Source organism: Phyllopteryx taeniolatus, chromosome 7 (assembly GCF_024500385.1).
Source record: "Phyllopteryx taeniolatus isolate TA_2022b chromosome 7, UOR_Ptae_1.2, whole genome shotgun sequence".
Classification (NCBI taxonomy): domain Eukaryota; kingdom Metazoa; phylum Chordata; class Actinopteri; order Syngnathiformes; family Syngnathidae; genus Phyllopteryx; species Phyllopteryx taeniolatus.
In genome coordinates this window covers 15,732,530-15,759,355 of record NC_084508.1, presented here as the reverse complement: position 1 = coordinate 15,759,355, position 26,826 = coordinate 15,732,530, and the positions used below count along the sequence as shown (strand labels likewise).

The 26,826-nt window shown below is 39.8% G+C and overlaps 3 protein-coding genes across 5 annotated transcripts; 1 reads left to right on the top strand and 2 right to left on the bottom strand.

Moving 5' to 3' along the window:
* Nucleotides 1–354: 354 nt before the first annotated feature.
* Nucleotides 355–3,704, bottom strand: LOC133480647 (cornifelin-like). The gene is made up of 4 exons (XM_061779014.1): nt 3,564–3,704; nt 3,003–3,073; nt 2,374–2,561; nt 355–1,278 (listed from the first exon to the last, which is right to left on the bottom strand). The coding sequence occupies exons 2-4, from the start codon at nt 3,070–3,072 to the stop codon at nt 1,150–1,152; spliced, it is 387 nt and encodes a 128-aa protein (XP_061634998.1). The 5' UTR covers nt 3,073; nt 3,564–3,704; the 3' UTR covers nt 355–1,149.
* A 101-nt stretch (nt 3,705–3,805) lies between these two features.
* Nucleotides 3,806–11,916, bottom strand: ttc22 (tetratricopeptide repeat domain 22). Of its 3 annotated transcripts, none has more exons than XM_061779006.1 (9): nt 11,888–11,916; nt 11,482–11,785; nt 9,735–10,035; nt 8,555–8,610; nt 8,338–8,453; nt 8,080–8,198; nt 7,824–7,985; nt 6,392–6,544; nt 3,806–6,319 (listed from the first exon to the last, which is right to left on the bottom strand). In XM_061779006.1, exons 2-9 carry the CDS (start codon nt 11,742–11,744, stop codon nt 5,783–5,785), a joined length of 1,707 nt encoding a protein of 568 aa, XP_061634990.1. In that variant the 5' UTR covers nt 11,745–11,785; nt 11,888–11,916; the 3' UTR covers nt 3,806–5,782. The 3 variants fall into 3 exon arrangements, with proteins under 3 accessions (XP_061634990.1, XP_061634991.1, XP_061634989.1); XM_061779007.1 differs by lacking the exon at nt 11,888–11,916 and adding an exon at nt 10,168–10,220 and having other exon boundaries at nt 11,482–11,605; XM_061779005.1 differs by lacking the exon at nt 11,888–11,916 and having other exon boundaries at nt 11,482–11,875.
* Nucleotides 11,917–15,007: 3,091 nt separating this feature from the next.
* On the top strand, nt 15,008–26,494 carry lurap1 (leucine rich adaptor protein 1). The gene is made up of 2 exons (XM_061778770.1): nt 15,008–15,688; nt 24,613–26,494. The coding sequence occupies exons 1-2, from the start codon at nt 15,470–15,472 to the stop codon at nt 25,459–25,461; spliced, it is 1,068 nt and encodes a 355-aa protein (XP_061634754.1). The 5' UTR covers nt 15,008–15,469; the 3' UTR covers nt 25,462–26,494.
* Nucleotides 26,495–26,826: the final 332 nt, after the last annotated feature.

Sequence of the window (26,826 nt, the reverse complement as noted above, 5' to 3'; positions counted from 1 at the left end):
GAAAACAAAAAGGTCTCGCGTGCTCTGGGAGTTATAGGTTGTAGTGTTGAGGAAGCAGGAAACAGGAAGAAGATTGGAAGAGGAAGAGCCAGAGAGAGAAGCGGGCATCTGCCCCATTTATTGATCCTAGTGTAGCCATGAAAAGGGCGCGGGAAACATCCACGTCTCACATTAGCATACGACGATGCTTTGTGTGTGTTCATTTATCTCCTAATCAAGCAGTCCTTTGTAAGCTTGCTGTAATTTCCTTCATTATTCTCGCTCGTGTCCCACAACTTTGCACACAATTCAAACTCACTCTTGAGAACTTTTCTTTAAAACACAATTCATTTGAATAAAAACATGATGCCACAATGCTTTACATTGAACCAGTAGGTTCCATCTTAGTTTTTATTGTGGTTGGAGTTGGTCTTTTGACTTCCAATATGCATAATTATGGTTGAATACATATGCAGTCAAACAATAAAATTAGAAATGGCCATTAGCTGAAAAAATAAAAATCAGTTCCAGATAACCAAGCCTTGCTGAACTCCCCATGTGGTGAAGAAAGACTTTGATTTATTAAAAACATTATTCTTATTATTATTTTTAATTGCAGAATCATGACAGGAAGACCAAGCAAGTATTATTTGTCCTGATATTGTGAGTAACAGTATGAAATGCTGCATCAAGTAATGCCCCAATATTACAACAGCTACCAAATCTTGCTATTGATTATTATCAGAAACCTTGAGTGTGGTCTCTTAAGTGTAGAACTACAGCTAAATTTATCACAGCAAATGTCCTGGTGCTTGTTTGTACTTTGTAAGTTATTACTTTAGCAAAGTTAAAATGTTTTTACTGACAGATTTCAGAGCCCAGGCACCAACTGGACAATAATTGATTCAAGACTGTTGATTTAAGACCTGAACGCCAGCGTCGTCAAGGTATTTTTAAAGAACAAGAGGATTCCACTGTGGCTCTGAATGATATGACATCATTGTCCCCACTGTGGTGAAGGATTTATTTATTTTTTGTCAATAATTTTTCTCACCTGGTTAATGTAACCATAATGCTCCTCCGTGTAGTCTTCAGCCGCAACCTCGTCACAGAAGCCATTAAAACAAACTAAATAGGAAATGACTGCATTTGGTAGGGTTCAAGAAACTATTAGAGCGGTGCAGGTTGCATATTGATGACGGTGGGATTTTTCTTGCGAAACTTCAGTTCACGGTGCATTTGACACCAGGTGCACCACATGCAGAAACACGAGGACAGGATGTCTTTACACATGGAGCCCTGTGAACAACAAGTGCTATTATTAGTGATTTAAAAATAATCAAAAAATGCATTTCTTTGTACTGTAATTGTAAAAGTTCTTGCAGTAATACGTAATTACATAGAAAATTAGGCAGGTAGTTTTGATAAGAAAATAGCTACGCCTTTCACAATGTTGGGAAGATTATTTTGGAAATGTACCTTGTTACAATTACAAGTTACCTTGTTGAAACCTTTATCATAGTGTAGCTATTTCAATACTTTCCCAAACTAATACAACTAATTACATTTGGAATACTTTTCTTATTGTTGAATGAATGCATTAACTGGACCTTTGGATGTTTCCTCCAAAATGTGGATTACACCACTTTATTCTATTTCTGTAAAGAACCCATTTGTTCTTTGTACTTTCCACAAATATTAAACTGATAACAAAACATGATGACATTTAAATATATAATAAAACGTTTGTTGCCCTGTACATACCTAAATATACATACTGTATACTGTATATGTGTACAGCAAGCGGAGAACATGATACCATGTTGACCGTATGGTAAATGTGCACAATTTAGACAATATCACTTTATATGACAAACCAGATAATGAATGTTCCATAAAAGTCAATGACCATTTTTGTATTCAAGAGTGTTAACTGAGTCTGACCTTTCCAAAATCTCAGACAAACTAATAGATTGCGTCACAAGGTGGCGCTTTAAGGTCATATTTGAAAAAAGGTCATGTTTCAGACGCCAGCAGAATGCCACATGACCAGAGAGCCAATCACAAGCCTCAGCTTTTGAAGGAGCTTTCGCTGCTATTTTTCAAATGTTCCAAAAGCAAGTAATTAAATTACACTTTTTTTTCCCCCCAATAATGTAAGGGATTACAATTACATCAATGTTGTAACTGTCGTTACATGTAGTTAGCGACTCGCCAACACTGCCGCCGAACTGTCTCACAGCAGTAGGGCTAATAATAACAGCAACAACAAAAAATGTTATGAAGACACTTGGCAGCTGTTTTAAATTGTATAAATCAATAAATGTCTCCTTTAAAAATACTACAGTTGTAACTAGAATGCCATTATGGAATATCAAACATTATGCATAATACCTTGACACCATATCTATTGCGAATGCCCACTCTGAGAGACAAAGCTGCAGGAGGTGCAAACAGGGGAATCCCAAAAGCTGTCAAGATAGCAGGGCTGAATATGTCACACAGTGGGAGACATCGGTTCTCTCCAAATTTTCCCGCAACTGAGCAGGCCAGACAAGGGCAGCAAAAGAAACCGTAGCAGCCTGAAAGACATGGAGATTTGGTTTTCATGAAACCTATCAACACAGCACTCGTCATATGGTATGATTAAATCTCATCTAGCTTGTGTTTGTTTACACAACACATTTTGTGCAAGCAATGTAAGTAAGGTAGTCTTCCAAACTTTTAACAGTTAAAAAAAAAAAAAAAAAAAAAAAAAAGAAAAGGAAAACAATCAACATAGTTGGTTAAGTGTGTTCTCCGACAAGAACAAAGGAGTAGATCTTTATTGAAAAGTCACACACAAACACAAAAGAACGTGCAACTCTGTCCTGTCAGCAGCAGTAAACTTTCTGGGCAGCATAAAATTGTGTCATTGCAACATGTACAAAGTCTAACTCAATAACACAAACCTTAATTAATATTCATAAAGCTTCCTTTGTGCTTAACACCCAGCCGCGATTATAATAAAGACTAGTTCTTACAAGAGCCTTTGTCTTGACAGCAATCAAGGAGGCCAGTGTTCCATTCTGTCAAAGTCTGTTTTGGAGACATGCTGAAGGATCAAAGAAGACAAGAAGTCAATCAGTAAATAAACACATGTCAGAAGTTGCACACATTCAATCATACATTGGATAGATCCTTGAATTGAGATAACATTTTCAAACCCAAGTGTGTTTCTACTGCGCTCTTGGTGTAAAGAATAATGTAACATGAGAGAGCAGAAATAAGAGTCTGCTACTCCTCGGATATGGAAATGTTTGTTAGACTAACATTGTTTAATCAGCAATACTTGCAACTTCTGCCAAATATTAATTTTCTCTCTGCAGTATTTCACCACTGCACATTCATCATCGACACTTATTACATGTGTAATGTGTTGACATAAATGAAGAGCTTTTGTTGAGTTGACTGCAGAAGCAAAGAAAATTCATTGGAAAAGTCCCCAAGTGTGTCAAGGGTTTGATCTGTGACCCTCAAGCTTTAAGCTACACCGGGGAACGACATGGCAAAGAAACATCATCAGAAATACAAATATTTCCTACCTGGTCGAGCTTGCGTCTTATCGCGGGGTAAAGCTTGAAAAGAGTATGAGGCTCTCCGACGCTCTTGTCCAATTAAGAGGTGGCTAAAAAATGCAGCAGAACCTGAATACATCACAGCAATGTGCATTTCGACAAGTAGCCATTGTTTTGTCGTCCAGGCGTGTCGGACTACTTAGACACACAACATAGTCCGTCCTGAAAAACCTGTAACATATTAGCCTCGCCAACGCCCTTAAAGTTACTCATGGGGAAACTCACTGATTTTATTTATTTTCCAGACACATTTTAGAGATAACACTGTCTCCTCGATACAGGATAAACAGAATGTATTTTCTTGTATAGTAAACATATGAACATTATCCATTGCACGTACTTTAATCAACTTGTAATATGTGCAATGCAGGGAAGAGTTTATATTGTATGCACTACAAACACTGAGCAATTTGTAATATTACTTATGAATACGCTCCGGTTTCCTCCCACATCCCCAAAAACAGGGATGGTAGGTTAATTGAAGGCCTAAAATAGCCCATAGGTGTGAATGTGAGTGCAAACGGTTGGTTGTTTTTGTGCCCTGCGATTGTCTGGCGACCAGTTGAGGGTGTACCACGCCTTGCACCTGAAGTCAGCTGGGATCGGCTCCAGCACGCCCGCGACCCCAGTGAGGAGAAACGGGATGGAAAATGGATGGATGAATTATGAATACTTGTTTTCTCTAAAATCATTGCGGTAACGGCTCAAATCCATGATCTCAATATCATAGTTTCTTCTGGAACACAATGTAATACCAAATTCCAACCTGAACTGACATTGGTTGACAGAAATGTAATTGTTCCCTTAAATTTAAGTTGAAAAGGACACATGCAAAGTATATCATATTGATATTGATCATTAGTATAAGTGTAATGAAAACAAATGATGGAAATGTAAAAAGTAACTAATGCACAGTAAAAATAGAAATAAAAAATTCCAAAAGTTACACAAATAATTTTCTGGGCTTAAAATACTGAATTTCAAGGTACAGGGTGTACAGTACATAGCATATTTTTTCCATGATTATTTCAACATTTTTCTCATGTAAGTTGAGCTTTTTTTTTTTTTTCTTAAAAAAGGGCTGACATTAAAAACAGTGGACAGGAAGTTGGACACAAACAACCAAAGTCATGGTAAACACAGCTTCACTGACAGTGATGAGGGATAGAGTAAATTTTATTTTATTTATAAAATCGCAATTTAATCGTTTTGGAAAGTATTCCTTGGGTTTTGGCAAAAAACAAACACAAAAGAGGATCCGTAAAATCCCTCCCGTTGTGCCTGCCTGATGGTGAAGGACAATGACCAACATAGATGATCTGCCAACTCCTGTCCAAGCATCCCTCCATCCATCCATTTTCTGAGCCTGTTCAAGCAATGTAATCATAACATTAATTGAAGTAGTTACAGATATGTAGACTAACTTAGCAGAATATAATAATAAATGTTTTTTTTTTTTTTATGTGAGCAGAAAGTTCCTCATAAAGTGTTTTTGCTTTTCTCTCAGCTTTGCTGGATTCAACCTGACCCGGATGCCTGAAATCCATTACGAGGGAAATAGAATTTCTTTGGCCAACATTCCACGTACTTGGCAACAAACACCTAATTTTACAGTAGTGGGTTGACATCCATCCATCCATCCATTTTCTGAGCCGCTTCTCCTCACTAGGGTCGCGGGCGTGCCGGAGCCTATCCCAGCTGTCATCGGGCAGGAGGCGGGGTACACCCTGAACTGGTTGCCAGCCAATCGCAGGGCACATAGGAACAAACAACCATTCGCACTCACAGTCATGCCTACGGGCAATTTAGAGTCTCCAATTCATGCATGTTTTTGGGATGTTGGAGGAAACCGGAGTACCCGGAGAAAACCCACACAGGCACGGGGAGAACATGCAAACTCCACACAGGCGGGGACGGGGATTGAACCCCGCACCTCAGAACTGTGAGGCTGACGCTCTAACCAGTCGGCCACCGTGCCGCCTAGTGGGTTGACAACATGCACAAATTGTTGAATACATTGACTTAAAACTAGATGCAATGTGTGACGGAAATAGCATACTATTTGTCAGAGTAATTTCACAGTGTAGAAATCTAGTTGAAGCAGAACTTGATTACAGTACAGCCTTGCTCGATGTCAAATGCAGTCGTGCAGTTCCTTTGTCACGAGTCGGATGGCATTTTTTGCATCACGCAAAGGATAAAGATTTTGTAAGGGTTCTCTTCTTAGCTATTTGTTTCGGTGCCACAGCCCGCAGGAGCCTTCTGACCAGTTCCAGTCGTCCCGTCTTGATGAGAGCTCGAGACAGCTCTGTGACCTCCGCAGTGTTCGTCCTGTAAAGACACCTCAGCTCAGCCTTCACCACATCTTCGGGGTACTTCTCCTCAGCCCTCTGCAAACACTGTTCCATCTGGGTTATAACGTGGTTGGGGTCATGAACCCCCTGCATGAACACGGCCAGTAAGGCCTGTAGGAGGCAGCGCAGGGCCGTGGTATCGGTACTTGTCGGTCTCTCTAAGTCCAGGGCGCATTTGAAGCAGTCTGTGGCGTTTTGTTCCTCGCACTTCAACAGGAGGCAGCGTCCTTTGAGCAAGTGGAGGTCAGGCAAGCTGTCTCCCAGTTCATACAGTTGGGCCTGGGACAGGCTCACTAAGGCGTTGTTTATTGCGCCCTCGTCCACCAAAAAGCTTTCCTGGAGTGCGTCCACCCCCATGTAGTAGTACACCTAATGGAGAAGATATTTAATGAAGAAAAAAAACGATGCCATAAAAAGTTCTTGTTGCACTTTGTGGCTTACCTGTGCCATCTCCAGGTGAGTCCTCAAGCAAGGACACACAGCCAAGACTTTTTCCAGGTTTTTCTGGGCCTCGCTTAACATTTGTCTATCCGGGACTCCGCCTTCTCCACATTTGGCCTTTTCTAGGTCCTTGACGTAAAGCGTTGTGTTGATCTAGATGAATCACAATTTCTTAATTTGGGATTTTGTCAAATTGTGAACAAAATATCATTTGATCCAGTGTTAATACACGTAAAACATTGTACAACAGAGACGCATGTGCATTAGGGGCAAGTGAGACAGTGACCTACACGATCCAACAGAAGGTGCTGTAGTGGAAAAAAGCTTTCTTTCTTCTTCCTTTCCATTCTGTTTAGATTGTTAGTCATCTAGGTCAATTTCGCAAAGCTTGAATTAAGGCAACGTAACGCTTGTTGTTTGTTGAAGATCTTTTAAGTTCTAAATTTTAGGTGTGGAGTCTTACATATTTACATATTTACAGTATGTCTGTGGTGTGCGCGTCCCCTGAGGGTGGTCACAATATGCTTGTTTTTGTTACGAGGCGTGTCTGGTGAATTTACCTGGTCATTCACCAGCAAAACGTCTTCAACAAACTACATGTGTCCAGTTGCCTCGAGTCAGTCTTTGCAAATTTCCAACGTGTATGTTAAATTGGGTACAGAGGATATATTATGCAAACTAGAACTGGCAGACATTCCAACAGCTTCTTCCCTCTTGCCATCAACTAACTTCCAATTCCATTGCAACATGCTGCCAATTTCTTTTGTCCGAGTTTGTTGTCACATTTCTATATACTACTCGTGCACTCACTGTAGTAGTCTCGCCACGCTGCAACTATTTGCATATCTGTTGTTGACCCAAATTTATTTTCAAACGTGTTTATAAATAAATTTGTCTCAAAGTACTGCTTGTCTTCCCACAGAACAATGTTGATGTGGCTTTGTTTGTGTGTGTGTGTGTGTGGCTATTGACCCTTTCTGGCCACCTTATCTATTTGGCAGTGAGGGCCCACGTTGCCATGGAAACCGCGCAGCGAGTCTGGCTGACATCTGACAATTTTCATATTGGAGTTTGGGGCAAATTATCATTCGAGCAAGGAACGGGTGACCATGGAAACGTTATTGTGGTGTGCCTACAACCCAGATAAACTTTCATTGCAGCTGCTTTAAGGTTTAAAGGTTTACAATAAGTCATAATTACTATTTCTTGTTTTTGATGTTTAGTACAACAGTAGAAAAGAGTACTGTAGTTCTGCCAGTGTATGGTTACCCCAACATTTTTTCATGTACGAACATCCACTGCTTTTTCAATAATACTGTAAAACGATTGTATTTCATACTATCAAAAATGTCAGCCCAAATGCATGCATAATCTAATTTAGTCGGCTATTACAAAATGTTTGGGGTGGTGTGATACCGGCATTGTTGGGTACCTTGGCGAGGGTGCAGTAAGCCTGCCAATTGATCTCCGGATCGGGCAGCACATTGAGAGCCATGTTGCAGATCCCCGTGGCCATCTCATGTTTACCCAGCAGAAAGAACAGCTTGGCCAGGAGGTTTAGGATGAATGCGTCATCATTAGCCAACTTTATGGCCTGCAAAATAGATTTTATGAATCTTATTTCTTCGGAGCTGGATCATGTTGATCCAATTTGGGGATTTTTCTGACTTGAGTGGAGTAAAACTTACATTTCCATAGCAGGACAAAGGATCAGTGGCAGAGTAGCCACAGTCGTGTATCGACATGGGCACTGTGGAGAACTCATCCTGTCTCTCCAGCATGATGCCAACATAACACCAGGAGAGAGCTGGGAACGAGAAAAGGGAATTCTTAAATAAGACGTGTTATCACCCACTAGAGCAGACAAAATCAATATTTGTACATTCTGTACAGCCCCATTTAGTTCTCACGTAGACATACTGTATAATATGATAAGTTGTGTTGACCTTTTTGTTGTGTTTTCTCAGATTCAAGTGTTTCTCTGAGAAGCCTTAGCCCTTTATTATATTGAGAGAGTCTGGAGTATTCAGCATCCTCTTTGGTCCTTACGATGTCGTCCAGTCTGCAGGGAGGACAAAGGAGCAAACAGCATTACCCTAGTAATCTTCCTTCTAATGAATGAAAATGTATTATGGTTTTAATTAGTTATAGCTAGTTATATACCTGACATAAATGGTTGCCATCTTAAAGTACCAGCTTCGCTTTTCTTCCACTGATATCTGAAAAACATTGTTACAACTAATTGGTGTGTCTGTAAAATATTTCTCGCTTGTGTTTTATGCATTAAAGTACAGACTATTGTGTGAAATACATAAAAGTTTGAGATATTAATTACATTATATTCATTATGTAAATGTTTTTATTTTTTAATTAACTTAATCTAGAGCAGAGTTTCTCAAACTTTTTATATCAAGTAGCACCTGAAAAAATACTCTCCAAGTGCCACCATCATGACCAACATTAAAATACAGTAGCGTAGTCGGTCATCAAAAAGAAGACAGAGCTTTTCTTCCTTAAAGGTACATTTACAATTATTCTAAGACACTGTAACATTATGCACAGTTTGAACTTTAGCAATGCGCTTAAATATTGGAAAATAAAAAACAACTGAAATATGATTAACAATTAAAGCGTAGTGCACATAGACGTTAAATAAAAAAAAAAATACCCAAATGTGAAAACAAACAGTTTGAGAAGATTAAATGCAAATGTATTGTACTTTAAAGTTAAATACAACTGAATTGTAGTTAATCGTAGTAGTGGTAGTAGTAATCATTTTGCATACCACTACCGAGAGCCCGTGTACCATTTGTGTTACTTGTACTACACTTTGAGAATCACTGAGCATTCTTATTAGCATTCTTATTAACAATCATAAAAGAACATTTGAATGTAATGACAGCGAATAATTTTGGACATGGAACCTTTTGCCATAATGTAAAAAATAAATAAATAAATGATTGTACAACAGAGTTTTTGTCCCTTTCTTGTGCCATTTTCAACTCAGGCACACGCCAAATGGAAATGCACGTTAACTCTGACTAGGGTATATATACATTTGATCTTAATTTTAGTTATGTTTGAGGCAAATTTAGGCTTCGAAAAGGAATTTGACTGGACTTTGAGGGAAATTCAATTCAGTATGAAGACATGTTAAAAGCCCGCTACTTGTTCAAAAGATTAGCGGTCAAAAATCGATTAGGCAATGGTGTAAAAGAAAGATATTTTTTGCTAATCTGACAAAAAAGGTTGGAATACTACATACAGTAAAAGGCTGATGTATTACCATCCATTAGGATATACCAAATCATATTACATTCTCACGTCCATGTTTCCAGCTCACCAGTTGACCGCCGTTGTCCAGGGCTCTGTTAAACAGCATCAGCGCCGCAGTCAGCCTCTCCCTCAAGTCGTCTTCTTTCTCCAGCTCCACGTCATAGGGGTAAACATAGGCCTGCTCTGCCAGGCAGCGGGCTGCCATTTGCCTGCTGTCTTCCTTGGTGGTCTCGCCAGCGTCTAAACCCATCAGTTGGGACACGTTCTCCACACATTCCCCGGCATCCAGCTCTCTTCCCAGCTTGTCGTACACGTAGCCAAGGTTGGCCCAAGCGTTGAGGTTCCCTGGGTCTTCTTTACAAATGCCCCTGAAAGGCCGAAATATACATGATACACATGGGGTTAAAGGAGAGTGCCAAATTCAATTGTGAAAATTTGACTGCACTGTATTATGTAAAATACTTCATTTTAATAATAAAACAATAGTTCATTGTCCTTGCCTGATAGTGAGGTATGTGGTGTCCATTTCATAACTGAAGTTTAAGTTACCAAACTACAATGAAAGGAGACACGTTCCTGTTTGACAGACTTGTGGAGAAAAGTACCTCAAGCGATGAATTATTACATTTGTAATAATGTAATAATAATGTCATATTTTACATTTGGATTAGCAAACTCACATCTGTCTTGAAAAACGATGCTTTGAAATAAGTCTCCAAAATCCAAAAGTGAACATATTTAACTATATGTTTAGAGGTAGCGATAACGGTGGTCATCAGAAAATTGTACAATAATAGCATAAAAACAAGAGTGTCAAATCAATGTTTCTATTCATCGCGGCGTGGATGAGTTACACAGTATACAGGCACGCTTTTAGTTTGCAGAAGAGGCCAGGTAACACTTACTCTGGCTTCCCTGGAGCACAACAGAACTGAGTGGGATGCCACTCTATTGCACACAACCCACAGTCAGGGTTTCATGAAAAGAAAGTGGCGTTAACGCGAGACTTAAATTCAACCAACTACGGGTAATATTAACACACATGTTCAATGTTCCGTTAATCCTTATCGTTCATGAACATTGATGATTCGCGTCTTTATAACGGCAACAGTTCAGCATTTTATGGCGTAGTGCATGCTGGGAGTACACGACTTCACAATTGCGCTGCATGCAAAATACAGTAAGTCTCTGTGTAAAATCCCATGATGCAATGGAAACTGTAGTTAATTACTGAAAAATCACTTGAAAGTATTTTACCGTGGTGTTTGTGGTAACTGTAGAATTCACAGGCATTTTTAACAGGGTATATTTTACTCATTCACTGCTATTGACGCTTTAGAAGTCGAATGTCCATTTGAACTGGCTGGCTGATACTCAGTGAATGAGTGTCAAACACAATGCTAATGTTAAAACTGTGCAAAATGTTACAGTGGCTTATAACATGAAATATACTCCATCCATCCATTTTCTGTACCGCTTCTCCTCACTAGGGTCACGGGCGTGCCGGAGCCTATCCCAGCTATCTTCGGGCGAGAGGCGGGCTACACCGTGAACTGGAAGCCAGCACGGCTGTAGACTTGTTATCAGGTTACCATATTGCTGCTGGCCTTAGCAAATGGAAATTAATATCTTGGAGGTATAAAGATAATGTTACGTTAAGAAAAAAAAAAAATGGACAAAACATACTGATAGCAATCCATACTTCATAGCAGCGATGGTCCAGTTTCTATACTTCAAAGACGTGACCCACTTAAAGTTTATTATACAAAGTAGCCTACATAAAAAAAAAAAAACGCCTGTGCGCACATTATCACCTGAATATTTCCTCTGCAGTTTGAAGGTGGTTGAGGTGAAAAGCCAGCAGACCGAGAAGATTGCGAACAGCATACTGTAAATATCCAGCTTCAGCCTCCAGCTCCCCCCTGAGACTCTCCTGTTTCAAGTAAATGTCTCGGTGTCTCAGTTTCAAAGGTCCAGCAAGATCACAGTTGAGGTTTAGGTCCAGGTGGAAGTGACCAGGAATGTAGTCCATGTCCTCCATCAGGGACTCAATGTCCTCTGTTTTAGCCGCTTCCATGGCCTCCTCCTCCTCCTTCCCCTCCTATCCTCCTACATAGGCTTTGTTAAAAAAATAAGGCAGAATACAGTAAGACATAAGATTCAAATACTTTATGTGCTGGCATTGAGTAGTGGAACAATAATGGAGACAATCCTGCTCACCCCACACTAGGTTGCTGCTTTGACTGCACTCACCTGTTGCAGACAGGTTGAACAGGTTGGACTTGGGAGTGACCAGGGAGTGGAATACTGGCCGAAAAGGAAAGCCATATTTTGCAAACATCTACTCCCCTTGTGAATTAACACTCGCAATCAATGCATACAATTTATCTGTGGCCTTTTTTAAAGGGCATTTTCAATCTGAACACTTACGAGGTGCTCTCGCTTTATTCTCTCTTTTGTAGGAACACCAGCTGAAATGACATTCTGTTAATATTTCTTTTCTGATAGGGATGTTGATGATAGTGAAGTGACAACTTATTTCAAACAATGAGCGAGTTTTATCTAGCTAGTGTGTCCCAAGTAGCTAACTGAAGAATGTAAACCAAGCATGCAGGGCGTACGCAGCAAGTTTAAATGCAAAACTATATTCTAGTCTGCATGCAATGTCAATAAGAATACATGCCTGCAATTAGGTTATGTCCATAAGTAGAATAATATATGCACATTTTACAAGACTACTTTTGCATCTGCTGCTAAATGTGTAAAGCAACTCAACAAAATTGTATTCATACAGTACTTTAAATGGTGAGCGGACGGCACTTATATAGCACTTTATCTACACCATCCAAGTGCCCAAAGCGCTTTACAAAGCCTCCATTTTTGTATAATCAATTAATCCTTTAGAGACCTCGTTTAACTGTCCACAACCTCATAATTACTCCCTTTTAACAGTAAATATTATTATTACAATAATAAAGAAGTTAATATTAATTATATTTATTATATTAATACAGCAGACTTTGACTTTTGACAAAATATGACATTTGCAAAAATCTTTCACTTTGGAAAAAAAAGTTATCAAAATTTTTGCCAATTTTCTGACATTTTACAGACCAAACCAGCAACTGAATCATAATTTATGTTTGTGTATTCTCTGCACTGTCAATTTGAAATAATGTCCTGTTTTTGAATAAAGAGATGGACATTTTTAAGTTTCTTAAAATCGGATTAATCGAAAAAAATGTTCACAGATTAATCGATTATTAAAATAATTGTTAATTGTAGCCCTAGAAAGAACAGATTTAAAAAAAAGTTTGTTTAGTTTTGTGAGTGCTGGTATGTGATTTCCTATAAAAAGCAATTCACCACTACCCACTGCTGAAAAAGCACTAAATACCAAAGTACTTGAGAGTCATTTGGCATGCCACATGAATGATGAATACATGATGCTGTCTTTTTTTTTTAATCCTAAAAAGTTGATAGTGTCTTCTTTACATTTTTCAATAGTTGCAGTTTGATTTATTTGTTGCAGTAGACTGATAAAACAAACAGTATTATGCTGACAGCACTCAGATTGCATAATGTGTTTTTTTTTAGCGTAGATAATTGACTCTCTGTGAGCGGCACTTTCTGCTTGCAGCTCGTGGGTGTTCAGAAACCCTTGCATCACGGTTGCCATGGTGGTTATCATGGTAACCGGGATGATTGCATGTAAAAAAAAGAAATACAAAAATTCAGACCAAATACGTAAGGTATAGTTTTCACTCGCGAGATAATGATTACAGATGAAAATGTCAGTATATGGTCCCCTTCAAAGGGGGATTAGAGTATGTGCCACAGGTCGACAAAGGCTGTATTGCCCTTAAACTAACCCCATGTTAACCCATTTAATTACAGACACGGCATAGATGGAGACAAACAAAATGTAACAGATATTTCGAAATACGTGCTACTCAGGAATGACAAACGTGTGGATCAATTGTCCGAGTGTCATTATGTTAATCTATAGAGTTCACAACTGTGCAGTAACGCAAATGAAGGCGTTCCACATTGTCTTTCTTTTAAGATGTTTACACTGACAGGCACATGGGTGAGAATTTGGGGGCCCGTATTAGCAGAGCACAAACGCTCATATAGGATCAGAGGAAAGCTTCAATAATCCAGACTTGATACCTTCAGGCTCCTCCTTCTATGACAATCCCTATCCATCACTAGCTGTGTCTCAGACATGGAATGGTGGGGTTTCATCATTCAGTACAGAGTTATAGTCACATTAATAACATCACTTTTGACTTGAAATGTATTTTCTCTTCTGAGCTTCTCACCGGTCTGAGTAGGTGCAGTTCAGCTCTTTTTTTTTTTTTTTTTCGCCTTTCCAGCCCTCACTTCTACCAAAATAGCAGTGTGTTACTCATTTGACACATAGTTGGAGGTATGCTGTATTATGCAACATAAGAGCATGTCCTGCTCAAGATACAGTACATTTGAATTGCAACGTTTACCCTGAATCAGTGAATATGGTGAGCAAAAACTATTAGTCTGACTCAGTATTGGGTTGTCTCATCCAACCCAACAAACGCAGGCTTGGTCACATTTATAGTAAATGCAAATGGTATATATCAACAATGATATTGATGTAGTTTAACCTTGCTTTTAACAAAGAATTGTTAACCCAAGCTTATATTGCTTTTCAGGGATTTAGAATATTGTTTCAATTAGTATCCAAATGACCGCTTTATACTGATAAGGACAGAATTATGGACATAAAGTGCTTTGTATTAATTTTGTAAAATACACTCATCGTGAAACAACATAATATTATTGTAATGTATTTTTTAAACTATTCATTACGCAGAGTTGACCAGCTGAATTGATCCAGTACGTTGTAATTATGCGACAACACGTAATTAACGGCTCGCCAAAGTAGTGATAGAAAACCTAGAAACTAGACAAAAATTTGACTATTAGGTTAACTATACAACCCACAATATGAAAAATTCCTATACGTGTACTGTATAATGATTAAGGAATGGGAAGTGAGTGAATGATTCAAAACACAGCCCTGGTTATTGTAGTCCATTTTTTGGAGCACAGTATATGCAGCTCTGTGCGGGGGGTGTTTTACTCTATAAACTACTGAAAACATGACTCCCAAATCTCAAATATAAATAGTCATTTAGAACATTTATTTGTAGAACATGAAAACACTGTATATCAAAATCCCCCCAAAAGGTAAAAGTGTTCTTTGAGCTCGTATTTTCTTTTCCAGAGCTTTATATTTAAAATGAATCATTATTGTATATACCTTGTTTACTTTCTTTTGTAAGTCATTTTCAATATGTTTTGATTGTTTTTTTTTTTTTCCTCCCCAAGTTTTCCTTTGGAACGTGTGTTTGTCTTATTTTGGCAGTTTTACGAGCAGACCAGCGTGTTCCTTCGGCTGTTTTATTTTGAAAACGCTTACCGGAAGCTATGCGTCGTCATCTTTGACTGACTTTGACAGTCTGGACTGCGGTTCGCAGCCTTTCTCCGGCGAGGCGGCTGTCATCGTGCAGGTGGAATGTGCGCAGTTTAGCCGCTGGTAGGAGGCTTGCAGCCGGGAACACCCGGAGTCACACGCTTCGATGAGCGCTCGTTGTCGTGTCGGATGCTGACACTTTGTTTTTGTCGGCTGGCGCAGTCCGCCTCAGCTCAGCTGGGCTCGCATGTGATGCCCCACAGTACTGCGGAAAGTCACTCTCCAGACAATTTCGCGCAGTAACAGTTTTTTTTTTTTTTTTTGTTCATCAGCGCTCCCCGGCCATGATGGATGAAGGAACTTCTTGTGAGAACACTCCGGAGTTGAGAGACGTAGAGGCGAAAATCGGCCGGAAGACCCCCGAGGGTTTGCTCAGGTGGATGCGGGAAGAGGCATCCTCTCTCCGGGGAGAAGACAAACTGGCCCCCGCCGCGCAGGAAATCGCGAAGGGCACTGGAAAGAAGAGCCTGGATGAAAAGATAAGAAAACTGAAGACTGAGATGGTAAGTGGTTTAGAACGTTTTGGGTCTCTCGAGCGTGCTTAAACATGCACACGAATTGAGTCCCGTATTGACAGTCTAAAGTAAAGTACGCCTCAGGCTAATTCTCGAACTGAAGCACCTTTCCCACGTTGAAAAAAAGATATATAATAATCCCAAATTCCCATTACTCAAAGGTCGTTAGAGGATGTACATGCCTGGCATCCCTGTGATGACATATTCCATTGTAGTTATTTACCACATACCTGACAGTAAAATACTTCCAAGTGATTTTACAGTAACTCCCGTTTCCACTGCATCATGGGATTTTGCTTGACATCACACAGAGAGCTACTGTATTTTTCATGCAGCAGAATTGTGAAGCAGTGTGCTCCCAGCATGGATTGCGCCATCAAATGTTGAACTGCCCCAATAAAGACATTAATTCTTCATGTTCAAGAACCGTGAGGATTAACGCAACATCGATCATGTGTGTTTATGCTACCTGCAATTTGGTGAATGGGAGTCTTATTTAACTCTCGCAATGCATGTATGTTGCCCCCCACCCCATTAAACCCTGACTGTGGGTTGTGTGCAATAGAGTGTAATCCCGGTCAGTTCTGCTGTCTGCCAAGTGAAGCTAAAATAAGTGTTACCTGGTCTACTTTTTCGGCAAGGCAAAAGTGCTCCTGTTTACCTTGTGTAACTCATCAGCGCCACAGTGAATTGAAACATTGATTTGACAATGTTGTCAGTGAAGTGTCAAGCAGTGCACATATGCTTCTTTTTTTCTCAGTCTGGCATGAAGTCAGACAAAGCTTTTCCTGTTTTAGGTCAGTTAAGATCACCCTAATTATTCTATTTCAATAATGACATAAGTTTACAGGAGGGCCGGGGGGTTAATCGAAATGTAATCATGATTTTGATTTTGAACAACAGTTTCATAAAGTTTTACTGCGACTTTCTTCTTCTACTCTTTTTTTTTTTTTAGCTGCAGCACACTGCCCCCAAGAGGCCAAGGCGTGTACAGCAGCAAGAGCAGATAAAGTCGTGGCTTTTTAAAAACAAAGACAAAAACTGACTGTGTGACCTGAAATCAGACTAAAGGGTTCCTGTTTTAGGTTAATTAGGATTACCAACATTATTTCTATTTGCTAGATGCCAGAATATTGTGTCGTCTGCTTGCATATTATATAACAATGCAGTCATTTGATTTGAGACACACTCTCCGCCTCAGTGTGAATGGTTGTTCATATACAGTATGTACCCTGTGATTGGCCGTCAACCAGTTGAGCGTGTACCCCGCGTCTTGCCCAAAGTCAGCTGAGATAGGCTGCACCATTCAGACAAAACCTAATATCAATGCTCAGTCGAGATCCAAGAGATTTAATAATCACACCATATTGATTTTTATTTATTTTTTTATTATTTTGATTGTAGTTTTATGTCATGTAGAAATGCACTGTATCATACTGAAAGCACTTTCCAATATTTTGCTTAGATAACCAACATCTCAATAGATTATACGTGACAAAAAGTGGTCAGTGTGTCATTTATTCCAGACAATTTAGTAATGATAAACTACCCTTTATGCCAGTCATATCCTTCGAGTCTGGTTGACTGAAGTGCTAGTTTAGTTTTAATGACAGATGGCTCTTTGAGCTCCACCAAGAGCAAACAACCAGATGGACTGATTAACATTTCAGGCTATGAATCATGTCTGCTAGAAAATGGAAAAGTGAATGTGGGCAAAGAGCCACTTTCTATTAGCAAAGGTGTGAAATTTCCACATAGCGCTCTACTGTATGGGTTTTATTCTTCTGTGGGAGTACTACACTATACTGTAATAAGAGTAGACTTGTGAACATTGCACTTTATCAGCACCCTTCATACAAAGATAAACACTAAGGCATTTTCCCAGTTTTTTTCTTTTTCCTTCGGACCACCAATGAGAATTTGCTACAAAATGACACCAGAAGAAAAAACATTGCTCTCTCTCCTTTTAAAATATTTTTTAAACACACGTTGAGAAAACAAAAAGTCAAACATTTTTGTGACCATCTGAAATAGTTGCATCCGAAGTGACGAGTGCACTCTCCCCTGCTAACATAAATGCAGTAATTATGTTGTGACTAGTTGTGATTTTCTCCCTTTTCTGAGACATCGAACCTCCTCTGTCCCTCTTTGGAGATGAACCCTTTCACAATCATCAACACATACATGCTGTGATGTCTTTACCTTACCTCATTAACCGTACAGAAAGATCACGTCAGGTACAGGCAGCAGTAAGTGTCTGTTCTATAGTCACGTGAGTCTTCGTGTGGATCATTTTGGCACCATGTCCACTCAAGGGATGGGCGCAACAACTCTTCAGTTGATAATTAAGAATCCTGTCAATTGCGTGGAATTGATTGTTGATTAATACCCTTCAAGCAACGGCAAAATGGCGTGCACTGTTTGGCTGCAACCAGCAGAGGCACTGTTGATTCAGTCGCAAACAGTTTGAAGTGGGGCACGTTCACAGTATGTCGACCTCCTGCGGGCAGTATTATTCAATTCAAAATGACACTAGAGATTAACCATTCATTGATAAACTGTGATAACTTTTCAGATGGTTAGTATTACTGTTGAAATTTTGTGATTGCTACTACCGTATTTAGCATCTCTGAGAGTTCTTTTGTTTTTGTTTTTTTGCTTCTCCCAAGAATATGATGAAGATGAAAATAGGGCTCCACTCATACCGCATTGGACATTTTTCAGTTTTTCTAACACAGCAGATGGAATATGATAAAAAAATAAAGAAAAAAAAGATAATTACTGTTGATGCAGAGAATGCAGAAGGTCATTACGATGGGCGGGGGTGCTTTTGGGGGATTTACATTTATTTCAGCAATAATGTGAAAGTCGTGCTGATAAACGTGATATTTTTGGTCACTATAATTGTGATGTGAAACGTTCATACCATTTCATCTCTACACAATACTACCATAGAAAGTAGTTCAGAACATACAGTGATCTTAATTACATTAAATTGTTTAAAGTACACACTAAATAGTATATATAAACAGTATATGCATGTGTATTATTAGTATTTGTAGTGGGTTTATTTTAATCAACAATCTCTGTGCAATACTTTCAATGTCTAAAAATTACATCAAGTAATTAATTGACACACATGGAGTTAATCGACACTTTGGTGGTGTGCACTTTAAACATGCACGCCAAGGATTGTACTTACCTTTTACCTTAAAAGGAGTCTACCTTTTCACTACTGCAGGAGTCACACTCCAAGGTAAAATGCCTTTTTTTTCCCCTTCTTTTTCTTCTCTCTTTTCTGTCACTTGCTATAGTCGCCTTCTAGCCTTTGCATGGGCAAATGTCAGTGTGATGTCAGTTTTCTGTACAAAGCATATCTGCTAAGAAGCAATATCAATGAATTAGTCTACCATCTGTCCCTCTGTGGATATTGGCAAACAGGCACCTCAAAGAGTGCCAAAGACATACAGTAGTTGCATAAATGATGCCAAATCGTTAATCTTCCGTCGCATAGTTACTACTACGTGTTAAATTCTCTATTTGTATTATACAGTATTTATGTATGTGGGTGGATGTTTCTCAAATGGCAAAAACGATAATGGTAGAGCAATGGTATGATATGGCATGGTAGTTAACGCTCTGTTGTCTCATGGTGAGTGCAAGGATCCCAAACGTCTGCCTGAGTTGTCCTGGAAAAGTGAAATGACACCGAGGGAGATGAAAGGGCTGGTCTTGCGGAACAAGATGGGGGTGGGTGGTACGTTGCTGCTGTTATTATTGGATGCTTGTTGCTGTATTGCTGCTCTTTCTACCAGCAGTGATTCAGCAGTTAAGGAGGTGACTGTGTGACTTTGGGAGACGAGCTGAGAGCAATGGCAATAATCAGGCGTTTGTATTTAGAAGGTTAGGGTATCAGTTTACCAAAAGAATACAGTTTTGCCTCGCTATATCACCTATTGCAGATTCAGTGCACTGCATTTCTTTTTTTTTCTATATTCATATCGTGCATAAGTCGCCCTATCGGGAGATTTTGAGTCTGTGCTGTAATTGTTTGGTGGTGAAATAAAAGCTTCCTAGACTAAAACATTAAAAACTGAAAAAAAGAGAAAGAAGGAAAAGAAAAAAAACACAAACATATGACAACAAATAAAATGTACTGTACATGGTATACAGCACTAGTGTGTTTAAGAGTTTAAAAGGTGTGTATAGAAAGTGTTCATAATATGATAGCGGTTAATCGAAGTGAAGAAAAGATTAGTATAAGTCTGGGGAGCTTTATAGAGCTTTAAAATATCTATAAATAATATTTTTCTTTTAAATGTGGTCGCTACTTCCTAGATTTCACCTATTGCGGGGGTGGTCCGGAACCTAAACCCCGCGATAAACGAGGGTCGAGGGATTACTGTACATTACTATTACGTTAGTGCAGCCACGCACATACTGTACATTGATAAAGTTTGATATAGCATTCATTCTTTCATTCATTTCCTGTTCCGCTTATCCTCACTCGGGTCGCGGGAGTACTGGAGCCTATCCCAGCTAACTCCGGGCAAGAGGCGGGGTACACCCTGAACTGGTCACCAGCCAATCACAGGGCACATATGAACAAACAAGCATTCGCACTCACATTCACACCTACGGGCAATTTAGAGTCTTCAATTAACCCCACCCTGCATGTTTTTGGGATGTGGGAGGAACCCGGAGTACCCGGAGAAAACCCACGCAAGCACGGGGAGAACATGCAAACTCCACACAGGCGAGGCCGGATTTGAACCCCGCTCCGCAGATGTGCTAACCAGTCGTTCACCGTACCGCCGTTTGATATATCATTCAAGGAACATTCTCCTCATAAAGCATGTTGCGTGTAATACTTGAACGGTCTAAATATTTGGTATACCCTACTCCATGGTGTAAAAGTGCGTCAATTATACGCTAGGTTCGTCATTTATAAGAAGTCAAACATTAATGACTATCACATGCTGTCTACAGTTTCCTTCCCTCAGCAAAACTTTATAGCATCTCTTAGCTTCCAGGCTTGATTTTCCAGCCACAAGTTAACTGTTTGGGTTCACTCGCACTGCTCAAAGCGTGTCTGTGCGCCAGTAGGCTGACATGAAGCTTGCTGATTAAACAGCCACAGTGTTCATTTCTAACACGAGGACAACCATTAATAATGAGATGTTGTTTAAAAAAATATATATAAAAATCATCTTTCAGCAGTATCGTCTAATGAAACCAACCCGGCTTCTCCTTTCTCTGGAGATCCCCAAGGAGAGAAACCAACCAAAGTTCCAAACTCCATTTAAGCCACAACTTCTTTTGCCATTAGTTCAACAGAAAAAAAGTCACAGAAAGTGCCCAAAGAAAACTACACCATAGCAGATGTCCAACAAAATATCCATCAGTAAAAATGTTGAAAAGGGATTTTATGGCACTACAAACCTTTTTTCTGATGTGTTTGCAAGTAACTGTATGTTCTTTATTGGTTCCTTCTCAAGCCAGAAACTTGCCTCTAGTTTAACTCCAACATGAATATATATTATAGTCCGATGGAAATCATTTGTGTACTCTGTGGAGGAGGATTCCAAATAAGTCAGCTGACTGTGAAGTAAGAATATTAGTGTTGATTTATCAAATGTTCAGCAGAATAAATAGTATTTAATACTTGCTCAAATGTAGCAGGAAAAAAAAGTCCCAGTATTTCCCTGAATACTGGGACTCATCCAAGAGTGTAATTACAATTAGAATCTTTATTGCTCGGCCCTTTTGCTGAACAGGAAAACTGAAATGTTTTGGCACAAAAAACAAGTCCAGTCCTTGTCATCACCCTTCGATGATATTTGACCTTTTCCAATGAAAGGTCCTCTTCATAATGACGTTTCACCACGTAAAAAAATAATCATTGTGCTAAAAAATCCATGGATGGATGGATGGAAATAAAATACCAGATACTATTGGCATGCATCCTAACAGTCGGAGTACTGTTTACATGATGCAAAGCAAATCTAATATTAAAATCGTTCATACAAGGCATGACGTTGCTCAAGTGATTTCTGTTAAATCTTCTAAGTTTACTCCCGATATACATTTAAAACAACAACAACAGAAGATTGGACATTGTTATATGGATAATAGACAAGGGAAGGTAAGGCAACTTTATTTATATAGTGCATTTCATACACAAGGTAACAATGTTACTTACATGATTAAAAGTACAGCATTTAAAAGTAATACAATAATGCAATAATACATGTATAGTAATATGTACAGTAAGTCCTGTATCTTGAGGGAAGAGCAAATCTTTATATTTTTCTCAAAGTGGTTTCAAAATCAAACCATTTCCTGGACGCCAGTCAACTCCTGATTTGTTCATATTTATGAAATTCAGGAGGTGTGCAGTGGCCTAAGAATACATCATCACGCGACATGTAGGCGTGTTCAGTTACCGTTGTTATTTATATATTTATTGATCTGATTGTTTGGTATTCATGGATTATAAGTGTTGTTCATAAAAATATCTACTATACAGTAATTATGACTTCACTATGCATAGGTTAGTATTACACTAAGGTGAGTTCTAATTTACAGTATGCCTGGATCAGACTACAAGACAAATGTGGTCTTTCACAATTGCACTCGGCGGCCGACTGGTTAGCACATCTGCCTCACAGTTCTGAGGACCCGGTTTCAAATCTGCCCATGCCTGTGTGGGTTTTCTCCGGGTACTTTGGTTTCCTCCCACGTGCTAAAAACATGCATGGTAGGTTAATTGAAGAGTCTGAATTGCCCGTAGGTATGAATGTGTGTGCGAATGGTTGTTCGTTTATATGTGCCCTGCAATTGGCTGGCGACCAGTTCGGGGTGTACCCCGCCTCTCGCACGAAGATAGCTGGGATAGACTCCAGCACACCTGTAACCCTCGTGAGGATAAGCGGAAGGAAATAAAACTTTAAAAAAAAAAAAGATTTGCAGCTCAAACTCATCTAAGTAGCTGAAAAGTAAGGAGCACAAAGCTTTGTTAGCGTTGTGCTACCTCAGCGCAGACTGAAGGCCTGAAGAACCTTTACTGCGACTCTCATTAGCCCTTGAGTGTCTGCCAGCCTCAAGCCCACCTCTCATATCAGGGTGCCAGGACACCAGTGTGTTTACTGCGTGTTTTACTCGCATAGTCGTGTTGTGCGTTAATTACACGTACACAATATGTGTGTCGTAAGTAGCCGACTAGAGGGAGGATACGCCTCACGTTTTTTGCAGTCTGTTAGTGTGCAGTGATTGTAAAGAGTAACTTCAGCAACAGATGATTGCTACAATGGTGTTCCTTTAACATCAGGTACTGCACAAGCATTACTGCGTCAGCGTTTGTCACTATTTATTTAGTTTTTAGATTTTTTGTGAATCGTTTTGTATCTTCTTACAAAATGCAGCACAGATTAAGACTCGTTTTGACTAGGGTGGGGTGAAGCAATGCTTTATGTGATACAAGCTCCAACAGGTCAAGTAAATATTGCGTATGCCTACTATGGCAGTAGATGCATATTAAATTGTTCTTGAGGCACTGTAGGCATTTCAAGTAAGATCATTGTTTCAATATTAGCAATGTTTTCTTTCCTTCTTGTCTCTCCTAAATCACAGCACCCTTGGGAAGGCCCACTTCGCTCGCGTATAAACACGTAGTCCAAGGATAGCTTAGTTTTTAAATTCGGTTCACGTAGTCAGCGGTAATAAGTTAATGCATTATAATGAGTTCCTTTTTCATTGTAAAAGTTGCACCTCTAAGATTATAAACAAGAAACAACGAAACAGTCATTACTGACTAGAAAAGAAAAGACAATGCATACTGTATATCGTGTATATTTTGTTTATATTATTTTGGAACCATCTTCCTTTCAAATTTATTTCCGAGAGTCTTGGGGGGGTACTGCACCCACATTTGGCTTTTTAAAGCGCAGACATTCTCATATTGATACTAAATATACGAGTCTCGATGCCAAGCCTCAAACATTTTGAGCTTTTATGCAGGGTAATCGAGTTGTAATAATCCCTTTCAGAGGATGTATGACAGACATGGGAATCGTAAAGAGTATTTTTAAACGCATAGCGATGGAAGGTGAGCGCTAGACAATATCTATAAATCTATAAATGCGTAGAATCAACACACAAATTGCTTAGTGCAAGGTAACAATCTAGATGTTACTCCCCTCCCCTAATTTATTTACGTGACCCGGAGGTCATCAAGACCGCATTTCACAAACAAGACGATATCAGGTCAGGCAGGTTTTATGGCATAAGGTCAGTACAAGGACCCTGACGTAAGGTTCAGCAACATGAGTTAAAAAACAAAAACAAATTAAAACTAATGTAGTTGCAGTGTACACGTCTATAAAGTAATAACCAACTGACCATCCATCCAACTGTTTTCTATACCGCTTATTATCCTCATTAGGATAGCCAAGGATTAGTTCATCTCAGCCGACTTTGGGCGAGAAGTGGGACACACCCTGCAATAGTCGCCAGCCAATCACAGGGCACATTGTAGAACCTTTTACTTTAATTTTAGCATTCATTAATCAAATCAGGAACATACGGAGAAGCCTCATCACAAATGGTGACCTCTGACCTTTTGCGGATTGGGTGTATCAGCATGACCCATTTTAATGTGCCAGTATTTGCCCTGTAGGAGTCTGGGCTCTGACTGGGCCATTCCAAAATGCCCTTCTTTTTGTGAGGCTATTATTTTGTTGACTTAGATGCAGCCGCTTAATCTAGATGACAGAAAATACATCATTTTTACATGCATGAATCTATTGCTCTTGATTTATTCTCCTTTGTAAGCACTGTGTTTTTAAGAACGTTTAGAAAAGCTCTTACCCTCACTTTTCATCAACTTGTCCTCATACTGTATGTTCCCACAGGCACACTTGCGCTCGGTGGACATTAAGATCCTACAGCAGCTGCTGGCTGTCCACGAGGGCATCGAGGCCGTCAAATGGTTGCTGGAGGAGCGCAGCACACTGACAAGCCGATGCAGCAGCCTGACCAGCAGCCAGTACAGCCTGGGCGAGGGCCCCGACACCTCCTGGAGAGGCTCCTGGAGCAGCCTTCATGACCCCAACGACAAGATGGACAACATTTCCATCGGCAGTTACCTGGACACGCTGGCAGATGATATGGATGAATACTGCCCCTCGAGCTCAGAGTCGGTCATCTGCTCTTCCAGGCCACAGGTCTCAGAGGCTACTGCTGGGGGCCGGACAGCGGAAGTTTCCGCAACCATGGTCTCTGCTTGTGCTACTGGGGAGAGGCCAGGGGCTAATACAGGGATTGGGAATGGAGTTGCCATAGACATTCGGTCGAGATCAAATGAGAATGGAACTAGAAAAGTTGTTATCAGCGATGTCAATGGGAATGGGATAGTCGGAAGTGAAAATGGAAAGCAGTCGGTTCCTAGCAACATTCCTGAAGCTCGGCCCGATGCATTAGTTTGCACCAAGGTGGCAGAGGCAGCCCTGGTTTCTTTGAACAACGCCCAGACCCAGACCATCAAGGCCAACGGGAACCGAGAGAAGACAATCACACCAACAGGCAGCCACGCTCGGATCGGTCTCAGTGAAAAACTGGGCATGAAACAGAGCCCCAAACGTAAACCTTACAAAAATGGAAAGGTTGACTTGGATACTTGCAAGCTAAATGGCAAAATGCATCTGGAGTATGATGCTCACTGGCGCTGGGTGCAGTCACAAGAAGATGTGACGTTTTTGTGAAACTACTGACCAGTTTACTTCTGATGATGTCTAGAAATGGCCAGTGGGTTGCTAGAAGACTGACTGCAAAGGAAAAACGTGGACACTTTGGTGTCAATTGGATCAATACACACTAAGGGATTTCGATGATTGTCAGTTAAACAGTATTAAGTTAGTCTACTACAACTCTAAAATCCTGTGCAAAAGTGTTGTGTAAGCATTCTCTCTTTTAGTTTATATTTCCCTTCAAAGCACAGTGAGATAATCTACCAGAAATCTGAAACGTCAACCTATTTATAAACATAAATATTGTGATTTTATCTCTGACTGTCTTCATTCGTACAACTTCTTAATTAGTGGCACAACAACAATTTCTCACCTTTGGGATCACGCTGGCTATATTCTTTGGATATAGTTTCCCCTTCTTTTAAGACCACTGTGATTTTCTGTATCAACAGTCCAAACCATTTCAGTGTGGGAGAAAACCAAAGTTTAGCGCTATTGGACTACAGTACATTTGGGTCACCTAATTATTGAAGTGTGTATCCTCGTTTGTACACAGTATAACTGAAATATGACATCAGTTACATGCTACTTGCTAATTAACAAGTGAAACGCATGCATTCCACCAATGTGTTATGATCTGTGAGCATGTTTGTGTCCTGAGCTAAAAGCAGAGGGTGTCCCCCTCGTTCTCTATACTACGTATACACATTATGCAATGCGGTGTCTATGTGGCGCTAAAACCCTCGAGTGCTGAACCTATCGTCTGCCATATGTTGATGTCACAGTACAGCTACTCTGTACCCGTCACGACTGGTTGTAGGTGCATTTGGAGTATGCCTTCTTTTTGAGACCCCAAATCTTGACCTTACGACTTCTTTATCGCAAGCAGATTTGTGCCTGATTGGTGAAAACTAAATATACTGTATATGCTTGGCCTGCTCTTTCCCTCTTGAGATGGATGCACTGTTGCTATGATAGTATCGGGTTATCAATGTATTTTTGCCTGCTCCTACCTTCTGCTTAAGTGTATAAATGGCTAGACTATCAATGTGTGTCCTCTCTGATCTAAACCGTGTGTGTGCGTGTAGGAAAATTAGGTGGCTTACTTGAGCACAGTGTGTATGTGAGATTTACATCTGTCGTAGTGGCAACTCTTCAAGGAAGAAGCCATTCATTTCTGGTCAGGATCTGGCTACATTTGTTGCATTGTTTCAGTCACTATGCTGTCACTCGACCACCCTTATTAATCATAATTCTGCAAGCCATTCATTCTTAACACTTATGTAGCGTTTGTATGCCATCACCATGAATCAGGAAATACTACTAAACCAACAAACAGATGGTTGGTCCCCAACCTTTTTTTGCGCTACAGACCGCTTT

Bases quoted from the DNA above. Each gene is read 5' to 3' on its own strand.
- LOC133480647 (XM_061779014.1), bottom strand. From the start codon at position 3,072: ATGTCTCCAAAACAGACTTTGACAGAATGGAACACTGGCCTCCTTGAT. The intron at 2,562-3,002 runs GTAAGAACTAGT...CATGTCTTTCAG, and splicing joins CTGTCAAGACAAAGGCTCTT to GCTGCTACGGTTTCTTTTGC. The intron at 1,279-2,373 runs GTATTATGCATA...TGTTGTTCACAG, and splicing joins GCAATAGATATGGTGTCAAG to GGCTCCATGTGTAAAGACAT.
- ttc22 (XM_061779006.1), bottom strand. From the start codon at position 11,744: ATGGAAGCGGCTAAAACAGAGGACATTGAGTCCCTGATGGAGGACATG. The intron at 10,036-11,481 runs GTGATAATGTGC...TCGGCCTTTCAG, and splicing joins ACTGCAGAGGAAATATTCAG to GGGCATTTGTAAAGAAGACC. The intron at 8,454-8,554 runs GTATATAACTAG...TCCTCCCTGCAG, and splicing joins ATGGCAACCATTTATGTCAG to ACTGGACGACATCGTAAGGA.
- lurap1 (XM_061778770.1), top strand. From the start codon at position 15,470: ATGATGGATGAAGGAACTTCTTGTGAGAACACTCCGGAGTTGAGAGAC. The intron at 15,689-24,612 runs GTAAGTGGTTTA...ATGTTCCCACAG, and splicing joins GAAAACTGAAGACTGAGATG to GCACACTTGCGCTCGGTGGA.